At 42.9% G+C, this 20,897-nt stretch overlaps 1 protein-coding gene across 1 annotated transcript; it reads right to left on the bottom strand.

Annotated features, from left to right (window-relative positions):
* Positions 1-4,392: 4,392 nt before the first annotated feature.
* On the bottom strand, positions 4,393-10,922 carry LGALSL (galectin like). Its single transcript, XM_033145601.1, has 5 exons — positions 10,820-10,922; positions 10,091-10,162; positions 9,844-9,932; positions 8,942-9,119; positions 4,393-5,363 (listed from the first exon to the last, which is right to left on the bottom strand). The coding sequence occupies exons 1-5, from the start codon at positions 10,850-10,852 to the stop codon at positions 5,220-5,222; spliced, it is 516 nt and encodes a 171-aa protein (XP_033001492.1). The 5' UTR covers positions 10,853-10,922; the 3' UTR covers positions 4,393-5,219.
* Between the last annotated feature and the right edge of the window lie 9,975 nt (positions 10,923-20,897).

The raw sequence follows: 20,897 nt of genomic DNA, 5'->3' as shown, positions 1-20,897 counted from the left end.
GGGTATATGGAGGAGAAATGATTTTGAGGGGATATTGAACTCATTTGTAGAATTCGTACTGTTAAAACAAAGGAGTCAATCTCAAGAGGCGTTAAAATTTTGGGAGGTTGTATAGTTACAATGGGTTGTGGTCTTGGGGGTGGGGTGCACATATTTTATTTTTACTTGTATTATTATTACTTTGTTTAGAATATATATATATATATATATATATATATATATATATATATATATATGTTTAAAAAGTCTACAGAGAATTTGTCAGCATTTGCACTGGTATCCAGGTCTCTTGTATGTAATCTGGTGTGAATGCTGTGGCAGCATATTTGCATCTGTATTTGTCAACAGCAGTCACAACTGAGCAACTCCATATGCTGTTAGAAACTTAAGCTGTATCTTCTTCCGTATGTACCTTTACAGGCAGAGGAGTGGAACTATTATCCACATCTGTGTTTTTCCATGTGTTGCAAGATCCCACATTGGAATGCTGCATCTGCAAATGCACAGGAATGTTTGTGGGCTTCCCATCTGGTTGGCCAGAGAACAAAATGATGGCTTAGATGGGTCTTTAGTGAGACCCAGCAAGGCCTTTGCTATGTTTCCATTGTTGCCATGAAAATACTGAATTATTTAAACAAATAAAGTACAGTGGTACCCCGTGTTACGTACGCGATCCGGGTCGCGCCACGTAACCCGGGCGTACGTAACACCAACGAACGAACAAACAAAAAAACCCCGCAAGTTCATGGGTTTTTGCGCTTCTGCGCACGCTGCGTGGAGGACTTCCGGGTTGCGGAGGTACGTAACTCGAATGTACGCAACACAGAGCGTACGTAACACAAGGTATGACTGTATTAAACAAAACCAACTCGAGGAACAGCCATGCTTTTTAAGAATTCAGAGACTTGTGCCCCAAATGTAAAAGTCTCAACAAATCTGATTCTGGGGTTAGCTTAAAATATTACTTGATGAATTTTATCACAGGTTCAACAGACTGGGGAGTAATCTTCACCTTGTGCCACTGAGAATTAACAAAAGCCTCCTACCATTGAGCATTCATGTCTACTCAGAAGTGGGTTCCAGTGACTTCAGTGGGACTTACTTCCAGGTAACTGTTGGTTGCAGCCCTACAGTGCAATTTTATGCCCACTTAACTGGACATGGCGAGACAAATTTCTGAGTGAACTTGCATAGGTTCACACTGCACATTAGTCATACAACACAATCTTATGTATGTTTACTTAGAAGTAAGTCCTACTACTGTACATTCAGTAGAACTTGCGTCCCAATAAAATGTGCAGCCTACAGCGGATAATTTTATTCTTTGTCAATCTACCATTTGTTCTGGCATCTCTTATTGTAGCCTGAAACCCATGAACTGAAAACCTATGGTCCTACTAGACATTTACAAGACTGCAGAGGAAGCAACCAAGACTTTTTTTTTACAAGTATTCTTATCAAAATCAGTATTTTTTTCTGAAAAAAATGAAGGGTGGTATGCAATGAAGTCACACTCTTGAGGACCTACTGAAACCAATGAGGCAACTTCAGGGGTGACTGGTGCTGACCCAAAAGATGTAACTCTGTCCCAAATCCTAGAGATCAGTAGCCTACCTGTCTGTGTTATGTCACACCAGTAATCCAGACATTTTATAGAAAACCTTTTTCTCTGTGTTTATTTTCAAGAATATTGTTTTTGTACTGTATAGAAATATTGTAGGATTTCTTAAGACACTATGAAGTGACACAATCAGCTCAACAATTTATACATCATGTAAATTCATCCTGACAGATTCCAACACTGAATCTAAACTGCAGTACAAAGAGTACAATACTCATATAAAGCTACTCATAGAGGAAAGGGAGGGGAGGCAGAATGGTCACCTGAAAACAACCTTTTGCGTTCTGATACAAACTTGAGAAGGAAGAGGGGTAGAATCAAGGAAACAGTCAAAGTTAAAGTTCCTGTTTAAAATTTTGAATTGCCTCATTCTAATTACTTCTCATTGGTGTTTACAACAGTAGCATAGCAGAACAATATTGCAAAATCACAGGGGACATTAATTATCTTGATGTCTGATGAGTGGTAATAACATATGCAGCAGAAACAGAAATATAGCTATGCCCACAGTGATAAAGGTGAAGAAGACTGAGACATCTGGGGATGTGTTTCATGCAGGCTCTGTTCTGTTCATCTCCATAGTGCAAGTGAGATTCAGTCAGGTGCTTGGCCTGACATTGATTTCAAGGTGAATACTTGCATGCTTGAAAGTCTAGTCACACATTCATGCAGTTCCTGGAATTCTGGTTCAGTTCCCCCAAGTTTTTAGTGTACAAAGTGTCTAATCCATAAACTCTGTAAGGACTGGGAGGTTTGTATCATAATCACAACATATACTACTCAATTAAAGACGCAGAACACTTTTGAATTGCTGTAAGAGTATGCAATCACAAACTCAAATAAAGCTACTCCGTGCATACTGTATTCTTACATTAACTCAGATGGGGTGTATTGTTTATCAACACAGTATTTACTGCATACAGGAGAAAGATATATAAAATTCAGTGGATATTATGATTTAAATATATGCAGCTTGATCCTAGCCTTGTTTACCCTGAAGTAATTCTGATTTACTGCAACAGGGTCTACTCCCAATAAGACTGCAGCATATCATATTGTACCCTGCTGCTATTCATGTTGGAAGTAAGTACCACTGAACACTGAAGGGCTGAACCCAAAGTAAATCTGCATAGGATTGTAGTCTTAAAACACAATTCTAATCATGCCGACTCAGAAATGATTCTCATAACATTCAGTGGGACCTATTACTGTTCTTGATTACTCAGAGGCGCCTTTCTGCTGTGATCTTCGCTTGAGGGGGTCCTTTGTATCCCTTTCTTATGTCCCTTAAAACACAAGCAGAAAACAACTTCCATGCTACCCACTGTTGTTTCTTATAAGCCCCACGTAACTCTGCAATGCAAAGTGCCCCAGGAAGGGGAGGGCGATGCTGCCAACCTTAGTAGGTGAAGTAGGCAGATCTATCGGGGGATAATGTAATGGCTTTTTTAACCTCAGACTAGCCAAGTCTGTCACTTGTGATAGAGCAGAACTTCAGAATATGGCACTGTAAACTTTTGCAGGGCCTGAGCAGAGGCTACACACAGGTGAAGTGGCAGAATCTTCTTGGCACCACTCCAGTTTTACAGAGTTTCTGTATGAAAGAAATTTTGGCCCCATCTCCTCATTAAAATGAATTCAATGTGAACTGACTAAACCTAGAACTTCTTGTACTTCACTTACTAAGGTGATGGAGTGATGCAGAGGAGTGGTTAATCTTATCTTAAACAAGAAGGTCCCAGCTTTGATTGATTGATTTAAGCATAAGTTCATTTTGTTGCTTTTTTGCCTTTTAAAAAACGTTACGCTACAAAAAGTCTCCATAATAAACATCTTTAAAAGTCACTATAATACATATGTTAAAAATAAGACATGTCCATTCCTCAGATTGTAACACCCAAACAAGTCCTTAGAAGCCCACTATGAAACATTGACAGAGGGGTACATTTCATTGGGCCGTGTAATCACATGGACAATGCAGTTATATGGCAAAGGTAAAAGACCCCTGGATGGTTAAGTTCAGTCAAAGATGACTCATCTCTACCACTAAGCTATTACCTAGGTCAGTGGTGGCTGTTTTTGGACTACAACTCCCATCATCCCTAGCTAACAGGACCAGTGGTCAGGAATGATGGGAGTTGTAGTCCCAAAACATCAGGAGGGCCGAGTTTGGCCACCACTGGCCTAGGTGAAGGTATCTGATACATTATTAACTGAGCCATTAGGCTATTTTTTGTCCTTAGATGTGCTGAGAATTCTATTTTCTCCCACACCCATGACAGTACCCATGAAAAGTTACTAGTCTGCAGAAGACAGTTGTATTCTCAAGGTCTAACAATGCAATCCTATACATGTCAATTTAGAAATAAGTCCCACTGAGTTCAGTAGGGCTTACTCCCACACAGTTAAGTGGGTACAAAACTGCAACCGAAGCACACCAATAAACCTAGAAACTTCTATTCTTGTGTGTGCATGGGAGTCCCGCCCCCTCAAAACATCCCATCAGCTCTGACTTTATCATTTACAGCAGATTTAACAACATATTGATAGTTTCTAGTGAAGACACGTATAAACCAAGGTTCTGTGAAAAATGATACCACCAACTGCCCAAAGACAAAGGACATATTTCCAAAATGATATGTTAATATTTGCCCAAAGAACACTTGCACATTCAGGAAGTTTATACTTTGCCGCTCTTAAATCTCAGTTATATTGTTCAGTTTTGCAGTTAGAACATTAACACAATGAGTATCAATAAATAAACTAGAAGCTTTAAAAAATTGTAATAATATTATATTGTGCAAAAACATTTAATGACCTACATTCTATGCACATACCCTGACTATCATATGAAAGCCAAATCCAGAAGCCATTACTCAGTTTTGACCCTTCCCTTGACAACTACCGGTAACTCCCCAAAGTAGAAACCACAATGGTAACTGGCTGCAATCCAATGCACAATTAAACACACACCCAAGTCCACTTGATTCAATGGGATGTGTGTGTTGAGACAGGACCGGAGCCATTGTGTCTAGCTAATAACATGCCATTAGAGTCCACAGGACTTTTTGCCATTGGTGTTAAGGAGACCAGCATTAGGCACTGAATAATGACTTCCACATTTAACCCTCTTTGTGATCTGTGTTACACTTACATTAACCCACTTAAGTGCAGCAGAAATATTTCCAAAAGAAAATGTTTCCCTTGTCATTTAATAATACATTTAGCACTTAAAACTGTCCTGTCAATAGCTTCTGCAGTTTATAGACAATGAAGTAACTCTTTCAGTATCCACTATAATTTGATTATCCAGCAGGCATAGGCTATTTAGTGCCAAAGAAAAATGGGGCACGGCTCAGTATCAAGTAATCATCAATTGCTTTCTTCATCAGGATAAACAGTACTTCAGTCCATCAGTATGTTCTTTGCTGCTTACAGGAGCAAAACGGTGGTGCCTGCCCTAGAGGGAAGCTGCTCAAGGGTTGCTTGTCTCTGCTCCTTCAGACAGATGTGGACGGCATCTGAGCCAATTTGGAATCTTAAAATTTTGGTTTATATCTTTATCTGATTGTTTTTGCTTTTGAATATGAAAACAAGGTCAACCAAGTTTAGTAAGTTGGAGATCTCCATTTATCTTTATCGTATCAATAGCTGACAACTTCTCAATGCGGTGGTAAAAATCAAAAAGCTGGTGTCCATCCACGAATATTCTAAAACGAGGGTGTTCACAAAGTATTTCAACCTGCAAGAAAGAAATGTTATGAACCAGGATAACAGTTGGAACTGGGAGCAGCATTTCACAGAACTTAAATATCACCATTATGGGAACCATAGTCAATCATCTGTGGGGTTAGGTCACTTCTTTACAGAATAGTTGAAATCCAGTCAATAAACACCCAGTTATGGATCAAAATCACTATAACCCAGTGTGTTTAATGTGGATCTGAGAACACAAATCCTGCTCAGAGGATCACTGGGTGACACTTGGGCAAGAAATTTTCTCAGCCCCAGACTCAGGTCTGCAGTTTTAGAATGAGCATAGCCTCATAAAGCTACTGTGACAATGTACTAAATGACTAGATAGAATGGCTACAGCAAAATGATTTGTGTATTGAAAGTACATTCTGAATGATGAATACTGACTCAAACAAACAATGGATGAATTATCATAAATCCTAGGAGCATTACTCTGCCAGGCAAAGTGATATTGCTGAATGCATAGTATGGTCACAAAAATTCCATGACACAATGACAATGCAAATGGCACAGAAATATTGAAAGTCAGTGTGAGGTTGTGAATCTGAAGTTACTTTACAGTTGTGCACAGTCCACATATCATTTATGTTCACAACACCAGCACCCAGGGCCAGCCAACCCACAGGCCAAGGAAAGGTGACTGCCTCAGGCAGCAGGATCCACAGGGGCAGCAGATCAAGCCTCCAAGGAATGTATCACCCTCTGCTGCTGCTGTGGTACATGCCTTGGCAGCTGGATCTGCCCCCACCACGCTGCCTCTACAGTGGCCTTTTGGTCAATAGGAGAAGCTACTGGTCTCCCACCCTGGTTCCCAAGGTAGATCACTACAGCAGCATCCAACATCACTACAGCTTATCTGGACAGGTCCTGGGAGGGAACAAGGCTGGGGTTGCACAGCAGCAGTGCTGGACTGGCTAAGTGTCTGCGGAGCCCAGCTTCACAGCAGCCCTGTGCAGGTAAGCTGGGATGAAACCAGTGACCAAAGGGTTGTCCTCCAGGTCTGCCTCACTGCACCAACTGCTACCACATCAACAAAAGAAACAACACATTGTATGAAGTTTTGAACAATATTGGTTGACTTGCACTGAATTACCAAAACAAACAGTGGTAATCCCATACTCTGGTGCAATTGGATTGTCTTTAAGCCCAATAAACAATATACTGGAGGACAAACGTTCCCAGTCTTAATATCTCAAAGTGCACAAAACACAGCGCTTTGTATGCCTGGCATATGCACAGCATTGCTTCCAAACTCCACAGCGCCAGAGAAAACTCATGCCGGATGTGCCTGTGGCCTGGATAGATGTACTCAGATAAGCTTTATCCTGATTTGACCTCAATAGCTGACTTTGCCATTTATCCTGCAATTTAAATCACACTTCATAAAGGATGCATAACAACAATAAACAACAATGCTAAGTATCACTTTAAATATGGCTCTCTCTCAAGTTTTCATCTGGACACTCCTATTCCTAAGGAAAAAGTAATAAATGTGGTCTATAGTAGAATTAATTGCTGCCTCCTCAAACTGGCTAGAAATCCCATAATCCCAGGCTGCACTATTCATGTAATTTACTTTCCCTACTGCTATTCAAGACAAAGGAATCCAGCTGCAGATTGTAAACATAAACTTATAACCACTATACTATAAATGCTTTTCCCTGCCCTGCATTCCACCATGTCCTGGATGGGATACTACTGCCTATTCACAAAGTGGGTGTCCAATGTGTGGGTACTTTAGACACCAAAACAATAAAGTAATCGCAGGGTGAGAGCCTGAATAGGGCCCTGCATAGAGGGAAGGCTCACTCAAAAGTGCAGAAAAATATTGGGGTGTTGTTGTTTTTTTTACAAAATAAATAATAAAACGGGGAGGAGAACTGTATGCCACCTAGAGCTCCTTCCAGGAAAGGTGGAATAAAAATTTAATAAACTTTTTTTAAAGGCAAATATATTTTCCACACATACACCAACCACTCTTCAAAAACTACAAAAAAATTGGTCTGTGCCGATGTTCAGGCTCTGGTTGCCTGGAAACAAAGAGTAGCACACTGGTGATCAGAAGAGAGATTTAGGGCCAAGATTAATATTATCTGTGATTTCATTTAACACGTCTGTTGCTATTTTTCTTTTAAGTAGCACCTGCAAGGTGGCAGGTAGGTAGAACCAGGACTAGAGTGTACATGGAGGGTTGTTTAACCTTTTAACCGCATGTAACAATGAAAGTTGTCCCATCTCTAATTCCTATTTGCACCGAGTAGAGAAGATGCTATTAGTGGATGATTTGGGGGAAAGTGTACTGGAGCATGAAGAGAAAAGGTTAAAAACTTCTCCCCACACAGTGAAGTCATGATCCTGAATGGCTCCTGGGACAATTTTTTTGTTTTTAAAAACGCAATACATTCAGTGCAATTATGCATTTAACACACAACTTGCTGTTTGACCATTTGGCTGAAGTAAAGCAAGTAGCCTGCCAATCACTTTCCCTCTACAGGGAGGACCTGGGGTCAAAGAACAGCCCCTTTAAAGTTTAGGTGCCTTGGATAATACCTTCAGACACTCATTTTCTAAGCCCAGATTCTCCCCTGCCCACACGATCCTTTAAACTGCTAGAAGACTCTTCTTAAATTTTAAAGGGTGGTTGCAAACTGGCCTCAGAAGTATACCCCCATTCCCTGCCTTATAAAAGCCTCTCGGAAGGCCACAGGAGAAAGAAAACAAGCTCTCCCACACTGATCACAATGCTGTTGGACCATTATTTGCTTTGCTGATGTCTGGACCTAAGACAACCCCTCACTCACGAGGCCAAAGTGGTTTCTGGTGTGACACTGTCCTTTGAAAGTGTTGCACTGCAAATAGATGTCTGTGCTCAGATGTTCCAAACCCAATACATAACATCCAAACTTGGAAGTCTGCTTCTGCCCGTAAGTTGTCTTAGCTCAACTGTTACTAAAAACCCACTCTCTTTTTTATAGTAAAAATGGAGGTGGCATGTAGCAGAAAAAAGATGAAGAACTTTACGTGGAGCTGCATTTGTTTATTCATTATTCCTGTGCCTGCTATGGATATAATAAGCAGCAGTCAGCCAGGGAGAAACTCAGCTGGATTGTATGAACGTTCACCAGCAAATTATATACGTATTTGAGTGCATGCACATACGCACCCCAGGAGGCATGGAAGCAGTAGCATGAATTATATAGTAGCCATTTCAAATAGAAGCATAATTTTAGAGTGCTTTTAACTTATGGTTGTAATTACCAAACCCAGAAAGTTTGCTATACCACTAAATATTACCATCTTTAATATTACCATCTGGGGTTTCTTGACTGTTCAGATAGAGCTGCCATGCATGACACACAAACTAGCATAATATCAAATTCGTATGCATAGATTAAATCAGCTTTGAATCTGTGCCTTTCTAAGATACTCAGATGCGCAGAGATTTTTGTGGCTCAATGTTCTTTTCAATAAGCAAATAGATTATTGTTATTTTTTAAAAATAAACACCAAAAGTACTTCCATCAATTACACACAATTATTTTGTGAATTTTATAAAGTACTCACCCTAAAGGGCTGGTCTGGAATAAATGGAAAGTAAGGAAGAGATGATTGTTCTTCTCCCCATTCACCAGATACACAAGAATTCCTGAGAAACTGTCTGTCCGAGAATATGGCTTTCAGTTCAATAGCTACGTCAGCAGGAGGATCCTCTGAGTCCCCACATGTGAGACTGATGTCAAAACTGCAATGGGAAGAGTAGCCCACTCATTCACCCAAAATAAGGCAATAAAATCCAGGATGATGTAGCACACTTGGCTTCTAAGCTTGTACAAACAAATACATTTTACTGATATTGACAACAGCTGGCACGTAGGTATAGTGTGCGTGTAGACAAGTTTTCCTGCTAGGCTCCCTAATCTTTTTTACAGTCACTTTGTATATTATATGCTTCTCCTGCCAGGGGTGCCGACTTGAATATAATATTGGGGGGGGGGGGTAGGTAAGCCCCACCCCGCATCACATGACATGGTGCATGCAGACTATTTGAATGGCAATGCCTATCAACATGGTGGGGGTTGGCCCCCTGAAATATTTTATGGGAGGCAAAGACCCCTCCCCCCGTCTATGTCTCCTGCCCCCGTCCCCCCCCCCCAAAAAAACCCTCATGGAGATGATCTCCACTTAGAAAACATATCATGCGTGAAGCAGCCCTTACAGCGACCACATGAAATTTTGGGAAACAACGACTTTCTCTTATATAAATACATCCCCTGCCATGGGTCAAAGGAGAAAGCAGCATTCTATATTTACACTGCAGATAGAAATAGCTTGTCTTGAGAAATGATGGGTGTTTGGCAAGCACATTCTTTTTATTTTTATGCAAAAACAGCTTTTCTCGCAGACCTGAGACTGAAGACAGAAACTGGGCCAGTGGAAAACAAAAGCCTTCCCTCTTGTCTTATTACCTCTCTGGGTTGAGATCCACAATGCCCATTACCAAGATTTTCTTGCCGGGCCTCATTCCTCCTTTGATGTGCCCACAGAATGGGACAATCTGGAAAAGGATTGCATGAATTCAGAATGAACAGCCTCTTATACCATGGGGGCAGAAAGGGCTAAATCAGGCCCCATCACAAGACAGGGAGAGGGAAGAAGGGAGGAGAAACCCGCCCCCGCCCCCCCAAAAAAGGGAAAGGGGGAAAAACACATTACCAGGCGTGGAAAATACACTTCTGCTTGCACAGGAGATCCCAATGAGTTGTTCAAATGCCCGTCTTCTATTTTCTGGAGACAAAAACAAGTGCACACTCAAGAAGCAGAAGGCCCCCCTTTGTATTCAGTACTAGGGATCGGCTGGGGTGGGGGGAGAAGGGAGGACCCTGGGAGCAACAGAGAGCGCCAATTTCATTTCAAGTCGGAGCGAGAATCCATATTTTCCCTCCAGTCCCTTTGCAAAACAAAGGGTGTCGCCTGCCTCTCGCGATTTCCCAGCAAGTGCTCCAGGTAGTATAGAAATCCATGATGGTCTATCCCGGGAGATGGAGCAGGCCTGCCAAGATCACCCAGATCACACACACACAACAGAGAGAGACACAGAGATCGACATCCGCGCACCAGGATGGCACCTGAAGGCTGGCAGTGGAAGAAGGGCAAAAGCCACCCAAGGCGCGGACTTCACCCGGGTTCCCTTTCCAGCAAGCACCCACTTCAGCCCCGTAACGTGAGGAGGCATTCACGCGCTTTCTGGCCACGGGATCCTCCCGCCACAGCAAACAGGTATTCCGACCCCCACTTCCAAGCGCCGACCTGTCGCCCGCGGGCGGGGAAGGAGGGATCCCGGCGAGGGCCCCCCCCCCAGATCCAGAAGCAAGCCACCCTTGAAAGCCCTTCCCCGCCCGCACCACCCTACCCAGCCAAGTATCTCGACGAGGTGCCACTCACCACCGCGTCCCTCTCTGCCACCGACCCCGCCATCTTGTGGGAAGCCTGGCTCTGCCAGAGGAGGGAGACGCGGAGGTGCGGGAGGGCGGGCGGGCGCCAGCCGCCTCAGACTCGCCTTGCCGAGCGCGGGGCAAAGCGCCGCCGAAGCCGACCTGGCAGGAGGGGCCGGAGGAGGGGCGAAGCTGAGCCCGGGCCGCCCCCAACTTCCAAGCGCCGGCTCGTCCGGGAGGAGCTCCTTGGCGAGGCTCGACGGCTTTGCGCGCAGCGCGCACAGCTGGTGCTGCAGCGGCGGCGGCGGCGAGGAAGAGGAGGAGGAGGAGGAGGAGGAGGAAGGTGGCCGGGCGAAGCGAGGCTGCTCCTCAGTGCCAGGCGGGAGGCGGCCTCGCAAGCCCTGCCCTCGGCCTGCCTTCGGGGAGCCCGGCGGCGCGGGGCATGGGACCGGGAGGAGCCGCGTGGGGTGGGGACTCGCCCGGGCTGGTCCCGACCGCGCTTGGCCTCGCCGGGCTCTTTTGACGCAGGAAGGCGGGAAAGGGCGGCGGAGCGGGGGAGGCTCTGCCAGCGGGCGGAAGACAATTGGCACCACTTGGAAAGGGATGGCGGGGCGGGAGGGTTGCTGGATGGAAAGAGACGCCTCGTTTTCAGGGAGGGTTTTGCATCTGCTGGAGTTCCCCAAAGGCCAGATAGCAAGGGCCGCGGATCGCGCCTTATAGCCAAAATCGCATGTAGTCAAAATGCATAGCGTGCAACGGCGAGTGGGATTGCCAAAGGTTTTTTTCTCTCTCCAATACTCGCTGCCTTAAAAAAAGAAAAGAAAAAAAGCCAAGCTTGTAAAGCTAAGTTGCAAGCGCGTAAATTGCGGACTGACTGTAACATATCCCCTGTTTGTTCTGTATTTGTTCCTTTTTAATTCCGTGGCTGGCGCATCACCCAGAAATAATCAAGAAATGGTTATGCTTTCTAGTATCTCATTTCTGTCCCATTTTAAAAAATAAAAGGCAACCCATGTTCCTTAGGCTTCAAAAAAATTCTTGATAGCAGTGGCTGTATGAGGTTTGTTTAGGAGATTTGAGGAAGTGGGCCTGTTGTCTGAGTTTTCCATCCTTGGAACAGCTTTCTGTGTCATGATTATCATTTTCACTCTAGAATCCAGGGGCCTTGAAGATTTCCCACTGTGAACAACTAACATACATCACTGTCGTCTTGTGCCTCTACAAGCGTTCCTACAGACTTGGGTGAGCCCTGCCATTAGGGAGAATGAGACTACTGCCTCAGGTGTGGGGTCCCTTTACCCCACATAAGCTCACTTGACAGCTTGGCTCTGCCACATAATATTCACTGTGCACTTGTAAGAAATCAATCTTTTAGTGTGGAAGCACCTATACATTGGAACTCCCTGCCTACTGACATCAGGCGGGTGTTTTCACTACAGTATACTGTTTTCAGTGCCCACTTAAAACATTGTGCCTTCATTACTTAATTTTAGGCACCAGGCAAAAACATTTCTCTTCACCCAGGCAGTTAGTTGGCTGATTATACCATCTATGGCCTTTAAAATGTGTTGGGGGGTGTTGTTTGCTTATTATGTTATGTGTTTTGTGTTTTTATATTGCAAACTACCCTGTGATCTTCGGATGAAGGGATAAATTTTATTATTATTATTATTAATAATAATTGTTTAGACAGTTCTATGCAAATGTGTTTTATTTGTTTCTAAACTAGAGTAGGGACACGGGTGGCACTGTGGTTTAAACCACCGAGTCTCTTGGGCTTGCTGATCGTAAGTCCAGCAGTTCAAATCAGTGTGACGGGGTCTGCTCTTGTTGCTTTCTTCCAACTCCTGCCAACCCAGCAGTTTGAAAGCATACCAGCACAAGTAGGTAAGGCAAGGCAAGGCAAGGTGAATGGCATTTCCGTGCGCTCTGGCACTTATCACGGAGTCCCATTGCACCAGTAGCAATTTAGTCCTACTGGCCACATGACCCGGAAAGCTGTCTGCGAACAAACACCGGCTCCCTCAGCCTGAAAAGCAGAGATGAGCACCCCACCCCATAGTCAAATTCAACTGGACTTAACCAGTTTTTTTTTTACCTTAGCTAGAGTTGATTTGAGGGGTGCGGGTGGCACTGTGGTCTAAACCACTGAGCCTAGGGCTTGCCAATTGGAAAGTTGGTGGTTCGAATCCCCACAACGGGGTGAGCTCCCATTGCTCGGTCCAGCTCCTTCCAACCTAGCAGTTCAAAAGCACGTTAAAGTGCAAGTAGATAGGTACCGCTCCGGCGGGAAGGTAAATGGTGTTTACCTTGTGTAGTAACACACAATGGTTGAGCCACTCTTCAGATATGATATGATATGATATATTACACTTCAATATTCTTTGAAGATTGTGTTTAACAACAGAAGGGCATTCAGTGGTTTTAAAGAAAACTATTAAAGTTTTTTGGATTAAAAAAGTACATACATTATCTATTTTCCAGTCGCAGTCTTTTCTACTGATCAGTTACAATTCGATGCGAGACATTAACGTATACGGTATAAGGTTGGGGAGGAGGGGGGAGGTGGTGGTAAATTTACATTAATTTACTTAGTGTATGTGTGAGGTCTTTGTGTCAGCATCACTTGAGTAGGTTTTCTTTCTGTTCATTTATTATTTTTATTGGTGGTGAGAGAGGTTGAGGGGGAGGCCCAGGGAATGGTTGGTTGCCTTTAGTTGACTGCAGTGAGATTTGTTTGCATGGTGGGGAGGGAGGAATTGTTGGCTCAAGTTAGCCATATTGATTCGTATTCTGTCAGTGGGTTGGCTTGTTGGGCTGTGTGTGTAATAAAGGGGAGCCATATCAGGTGAAGGCACCCTCTTTTATTTGTCTCTGGGTCAGTTTCAGTCTGTTGGTTAACTTTTCTAGTAAGGCTTTGGTACCAGTGTTCCATATTCACTTCTGACAGGTCTCTACAGTGCCTAGCTATGGTGCTTGTGGCTGCTGAGAACAGCTCTTTATAGTGTGAGTGAGCATTACTGCCTTGGAAATATATTAAATAAGGCCAGTTCTGAGGTGGCTTCCAATACCTTTTTAGTTATTTTGCATATTTCTTGTAGGACTGCCGTCAAAAGAGGTTGGATTTTGGGGCATTCCCACCACATGTGGAGGTATGTGTCTGTAGAGGTGCAGCATCTTCAGCATTTTGGTGAGGTTCCTGGGTGTTTCAGTGCCAGTTTTCCTGGTGTTGGGTAGCATCTGTAGGTAAGTTTCAAAGTGAGTTCCCTTCTAATGGCTGAGATGTATTTAAAGGGAGGTTAAGACCACATTCTAGTCCATTAGGAAATGTTTATTTTGTAGCCTATGTTGTGCTCCCATTTTGCTTTATTTTGTTTTTGCATCTGGGGGTTTGTGGGATTCTGAAGCAGAATTTTGTATATTGTGGATACCATCCCCTTGCCATGTCCCTCTGCTGTCAGGAGAAGGTTTTTGAAGGTGGTCAAGAGCCTAGTGGCTGCTGATTTTACTGCAGGATTGTTTAAGAAGACCTGTAGTTGGTGGTGTGTTAGCAAGGGTATTTTGTGTCCTCCAGTTTGTCTTGTACGTATTTCTTGTGTCAATATGGGTTTGTTATTTTTACCAAAGCCTACTAGGCAGTATAGGCCTTTGGAAGTTTTGTGCTGTGTGATGGAATAGTGGGGGCATCCAGTGATTTTGAACTCATTTCAGCTACTGGGACAAAATTAAGGGGCTCAGTTTCACTCCTGACTATAGAAGTTGAGGTGCATTTTTGTGAGTACCCCCACACTATGTATAGCCATATAGGGCTTTTTTCAGACAGAACTCACCGGAACTCAATTCCAGCACCTCTCAATTGGGTGCCATTGCCATTATAACAGAACAAGAGGGAAATAGTACTGGCTACTCCCAGAGCAAAGACCACTCTCGTAAGATACTCAGTGAAAGAAAGAAAGAAAGAAAGAAAGAAAGAAAGAAAGAAAACATTTAATAAGTAGCATTTTGCATAGTAAAATCAAAAATATTTTCACATTTTATCTGTGTCACAAAGACCAACATAGGCAGCAAATGGATTGTCCATACTAGTATTCCCCTTGATCATTTCAAGAGTTTTGTTTAGTTTCTGGCTGCCATTTACCAAAAAGGAATGTAGCCTGATCAGGATTTTGGTGTGGCATAATTACACTGGATGTATTACACCATAGCAGTCTGATATTGTGTGCTATGCTTATAGACTCATTTGCATTGCCTGTCAGGTCTTTTGTTGAAATGATGTGACAGTTTGCAGGTTCCACAATGAGTCCCTTTAGTTTCAGGGTGGAAAGATGTAACAGCAATCTGGAAAAGATGAGCAACAAGTAAGAAGAAAGTCTGGCATGAGTTGGAGTCATCTGAACAAACAAGTGCCAAGCCAAAATACCTTGAATATGGAAAATTCTAGAGAAATAAACATTTACAAAAGTATCTCTTGGCATTTAGTGAATTACCGCCCACTATTCCTGTTTGAGTTGAGGCTCCAGTACTTTGGCCACCTCATGAGAAGAGAATCATAGAATCATAGAGTTGGAAGAGACCCCAAGGGCCATCCAGTCCAACCCCCTGCCACGCAGGAAACACCATCAAAGCATTCCTGACAGATGGCTGTCAAGCCTCCGCTTAAAGACCTCCAAAGAAGGAGACTCCACCACACTCCTTGGCAGCAAATTCCACTGTCGGACAGCTCTTACTGTCAGGAAGTTCTTCCTAATGTTTAGGTGGAATCTTCTTTCTTGTAGTTTGAATCCATTGCCCCGTGTCTGCTTCTCTGGAGCAGCAGAAAACAAAGTTTCACCCTCCTCTATATGACATCCTTTGATATATTTGAACACGGCTATCATATCAACCCTTAACCTTCTCTTCTCCAGGCTAAACATACCCAGCTCCCTAAGCCGTTCCTCATAAGGCATCGTTTCCAGGCCTTTGACCATTTTGGTTGCCCTCCTCTGGACACGTTCCAGCTTGTCAGTATCCTTATTGAACTGTGGTGCCCAGAACTGGACACAGTATTCCAGGTGAGGTCTGACCAGAGCGGAATACAGTGGTACTATTACTTCCCTTGATCTAGATGCTATACTCCTATTGATGCAGCCCAGAATTGCATTGGCTTTTTTAGCTGCTGCATCACACTGTTGACTCATGTCAAGTTTATGGTCTACCAAGACTCCTAGATCCTTTTCACATGTACTGCTCTCAAGCCAGGTGTCACCCATCCTGTATTTGTGCCTTTCATTTTTTTTGCCCAAGTGTAGTACTTTAAATTTATCCCTGTTAAAATTCATCTTGTTTGTTTTGGCCCAGTTCTCTAATCTGTTAAGGTCATTTTGAATTGTGATCCTGTCCTCAGGGGTATTAGCCACCCCTCCCAATTTGGTGTCATCTGCAAACTTGATCAGGATGCTCTCAAGAGAAGACTCCCTAGAAAAGACCCTGATGTTGGGAAAGATGGAGGGCACAAGGAGAAGGGGATGACAGAGGACGAGATGATTGGACAGTGTTCTCGAAGCTACTAACATGAGTTTGGCCAAACTGCGAGAGGCAGTGAAGGATTGGCGTGCCTGGCGTGCTCTGGTCCATGGGGTCATGAAGCGTCGGACACGACTGAATGACTGAACAACAACAACATTCCTGTTTTGATGGCAATTAATAATTCAAACAGTACCATAGTTGGACCTGAAAACCAGTGCCAAATTAAGGATGAACAACCAATTAAAATTTTTGCATGAGTACATAAGGTCAAAGATTGTCTAGGTCCTTTTGGTTATGCTGAAAGTGTGGGAGTGGCCCATGGCCATTTCTCCCTTATGACCATGGCCAGACACTATTCAATCTCTTGTATTCAATGAGAGAAACACTGTAAATCTCAACAGTTTTTTAAGAACTGCCACAACTAAGCTTCCCAGCTCAGGTCCTTTAATGACAGTATGGCAGGGAGAACTTTAAAAGTGAGGAAAGTGTAGAAAACATTGGCAGTGTCCACATTTGTTTTTTCTCCAGTTAAGCAGAGCTCAGCCTGGCTCCTTAGCAAATAAATCATGCTCTTACTAAGGCTTCCTGATCTTTAAGGTAATAAGCACAGGCCAAGGAAGAATCAAATGCTGATGTTTCATGAAGTTCCATAATAACAAAGGAAATGTAGCAATGCCTCATCACAAATATGAAACTGGATATGTTGTCTGGCCCAGGAGGGTTGGCACCTGAACTTGTGGACCACATACCATCTGACATGCTCACAGAAACACACCCACTGAACAACCACCCACTCACTCTTGATCATGGTGCACATGGCATAGCAGCAGCGCAATTGAAGCAAGAAGGCAATTAACATGTCTGTGCAATGTGACAGGAGTCTGTGAAGGGAAATATAAACTTTTCCCTAGGGACAGGTGTGGCCCTACTGTGCTGTGATCTCAGTAATGCCTCTCCCAGCGAAGCTCTGAAACAGGTTTGTCTCATTGTTGATTTCTCTTGATCCAGAAACACTTAGCCCACCTTCTTTTCTTCCCCTTGCCCAAATTAAATTTATTACAAAACATACGTGAAGATAAAAGGAAGAAACCACTTTCCAAACCTTCAGTGCAGTTTACAGAGACCTGCAGCAGAAAACAGATCAAACAAATGAGAAACATGAAGAAGCATAGTCTGGAAACCAGTCCTTATGAGGAACGGTTGAAGGAGCTTGGTATGTTATTTAAGTGTACAGTAATTATATATAAATTCCATTCCCACCCTTCCAAAGGAGCTCAAAGTGACAATAAAAACAGGAAAATAAAGCAATAAAATAAACAGGTTTTGTAGCATCTGAAAACATTCAAAAATGTTTTAACATCTGGACACATTCATAGACAATTTACTCAAACAAAATTTTAAAACCAGCCTATCTATTTGCTTTCAGTCTCATAAGACTTTTGAGTCATGACTTCTCTATGTGCAACCACCGCCAACAAGTATTTAAATCTCCTGTCATTACAAAAGGCTTCATTTACATTTTTATAGTGTGCATTTGCTCCTTACAAACTAAGTCAACCACAAAGTCACAAACAATTGCCCCATTTTTGGATAGTATACAGGGCAGGCTCCATTTTTTGTATAAACATGCAGCTGAAGTAATGGCAGCCATTTTGAGCAGATCCCAAAGCAGGCAGCTTCAGAAGGCAATTTGTTAACACTGATTTTGCAGTGGCAGCTGGGGATTTGCCTGCACCTATTGCCTGGCTTTTGTATTCTCCTAATTTCCTTCCTAATTTCTAGATGCCAAGAGTTTTTACTAGTGCATTGGGTCCTTCCTTCACAGGTAGTCAACAATTTAGCTTGCACTTTATACAGAATATTCATGCCTACCTATTCACAGCTATATTTGAATTTTAGAAGTACAATTAATAATTGACCAAATTACCAGTAGGCTATGCTCAGAACCAATTACATGTCCTTTATCTTTTGGTGCTGTAACCTGAATGGGTGTGTCCAGTCTGGTTTGCATTTAATAAGATGTTCATTTCTAACTTGATCATAGTTGCATTTCAGTTAATAAGTGCACTAACCTTAATAACAGTGACTAATAATATGTTTCTGGAAATGGTTGTTTACCCCTGCTGAAGCTCATTCTCCTGTGCAATGTTCTTCTGTTTCTAATTGGTACTTACTCCTATCCAACAATCTTGCCTTATAACCAAAGGATCCTGTGCCATCTCATTACCTTTGTGGGTGTGACAGAGGAAAAATGCATTTTAGCAGGTTAATAACTTGAACACAAATGGTTCTTATACATGGGAAATACCTAGACTGCAATCCACAAATACAACCAACTTGCATTTATACCTAACTAAAACTATTAATAGCACTGGCTATTGGTGGCGCTGTAGTAAACCACTGAGCCTCTTGGGCTTGCCGATCAGAAGGTTGGCGGTTCAAATCCCCGCGACGGGGTGAGCTCCCATTGCTCGGTCCCAGCTCCTGCCAACCTAGCAGTTCAAATGCATGTCAAAGTGCAAGTAGATAAACAGGTACTGCTGTGACAGGAAGTTAAACAGTGTTTCAGTGTGCTGCTCTGGTTTTGCCAGAAGTGGCTTAGTCATGCTGGCCACATGACCCAGAAAAACTGTCTGTGGACAAATGTCAGCTCCCTCGGCCAGTAAAGTGAAATGAGTGCCACAACCCCAGTCGTCTGCGACTGGACTTAACTGTCAGGGGTCCTTTACCTTTAAAACTATTGATAGCAATGGAGCCCATCTGAATTAAATGCAAGTCTGCTCATTTAAGAGGTCTGTTGCTAGCAACCATGGACTTCTGAAGTTCTTAGTGATTCACAGTTTGCATGGTTTTCTAAATATCTAGAGCAAGGCCCAAAACAGATGCAACATGTTTTCTTAAAAGCAAGTAGCAGTCAGCTGGGTCCCTGTTGCAATGCAGGACAGTGGTGCAGGGTAGGGGACCTATAACCCTTTGCTGCCACCATGATTCCACTCCAGAAATTCTAGTTGACAGTGTGGTAGGAGGGGAGGAAACTGAAATCGTGTGTGCAAATACACACCAGCTGGAGACAAGGTTGCTGATTGCATGTGCAGAGGCTATGTTTGTACAGTTTTGTTTTGTTTTAATATCCTGCTCTTCAGGAAACACTTTCAGTGTGGTTCACAACAAGCTGGATCTGGACTTCATCCTGCTTATGGTGGACCCATTGAAAACAATGAGCCAGTAGTTATGATTTCAGGGAGTCTGCTGCTCCAAGCATGACCCACTTTGGATACAAACCACTATTTAAAATGATTAAAAATACAAATCTAAATAAAATACAATTTACTGCAGCCATAGCAACAGAGCATAGAACCTTCATGGTACTTCGGTAACAACTGTCTGGGTGAACAAAAGGGTCTTCAAATAAAAGCAAAAATCCTACGGGTTGTATCCAATGCCATCATTCTGCTTGAACTTCTCCCTCCTCATCTCTCCTCTCCCACATATCCCACATCCTCCAAATTCAGTCCAGAGGGTTCAGAGACTTTCCAGTACAGATTTTGGAATTGTGTGGGGCAGGGCCGGATTTAGGTTTGATAAGGCCCTAAGCTACTGAAAGTAATGTGGCCCTTTCTATGTCCAGCTGTCCTTTGTCAACAACAAATTGTTGCTGTTTTTGTGTTGAATATATGCTATATGTTAATTTCTGGACCTAATGGGTATCGAAAGCCATTTGCATGTAACAAAGTATGTATTTTATCAAAGTAATTGTTTTTTATCTTATATTTGGGAAATGTACATCCAGGTTTTTTCCCTTTAAAATTTTTGGGGGCCCCCAGGAGAGTGGGGCCCTAAACTATAGCTTGTTTAGCTTATACATAAATCTGGCACTGGTGTGGGGAGAAGGGAAGTTTTGTTGCATAAGTGGAACTCTGTACTGTATACGCAGCACTGGATATAACCCTATGAACTGGCACCTTGTACATACACTGTAAGTGACTATGCAGACAAATCTTCCACCCTTTGTGTCCTACCTGAATAGCATTAAATAATGTGTGGCTGTTGTTTTATGCATTGTACATGTGGTGGATTGACTATCTTTAGAGAACCGTGCCTTTTATTAAAAATTCAAATTTTACTGCCAGTGTGATAGAAACTGTCCTGTGAGGTCAGTTGCTGGTGGAAACCCCATAATTGAACCTGAAGAGTCCTGCTTCTCTTTTTATTGAAAACTTTAGGCTTTTAAATGTTAAATATGCTATTGAAATGTAAAGAGACCTTTCAAATATTGCTGGTGTTGGCCTTTACAAAAATGTGTTTGAAGGTTATTCTCCTACTTTCAGGGACTCCTAAGTTGGGCAAATGTTTCAGCAAATTCTGTTCCTCTCCTTTAAAATGCAAACATTCTTGTGCAATGAGTAGTGCAGATTCCATTCTGCATCTTTAGCTAGAGGACAGTGCTTTTTTCTAGAAAAAGAGCTGCCGTTACTCACCATGAAGTTGTTACAGTAAGTGCCAGACTTTTTAACAAGGAAAAAGAGGTGCTGGTTCTGCGCATCCTTAAAAAACACTGGTTGAGGGTAATGACTGTGCTTTGA

This window comes from Lacerta agilis, chromosome 3 (assembly GCF_009819535.1).
Source record: "Lacerta agilis isolate rLacAgi1 chromosome 3, rLacAgi1.pri, whole genome shotgun sequence".
In the NCBI taxonomy this organism is placed as follows: Eukaryota; Metazoa; Chordata; class Lepidosauria; order Squamata; family Lacertidae; genus Lacerta; species Lacerta agilis.
This window is presented reverse-complemented; position numbering and strand designations above follow the sequence as displayed.

Excerpts from the sequence above, each read along its gene's own strand:
- LGALSL (XM_033145601.1), bottom strand. The coding sequence starts at position 10,852 with ATGGCGGGGTCGGTGGCAGAGAGGGACGCGGTG. Across the intron at positions 9,120-9,843 it reads GTGGATCTCAACCCAGAGAG|TTTTGACATCAGTCTCACAT; the intron begins GTAATAAGACAA and ends TTCCCATTGCAG. Across the intron at positions 5,364-8,941 it reads TTCCAGACCAGCCCTTTAGG|GTTGAAATACTTTGTGAACA; the intron begins GTGAGTACTTTA and ends TCTTTCTTGCAG.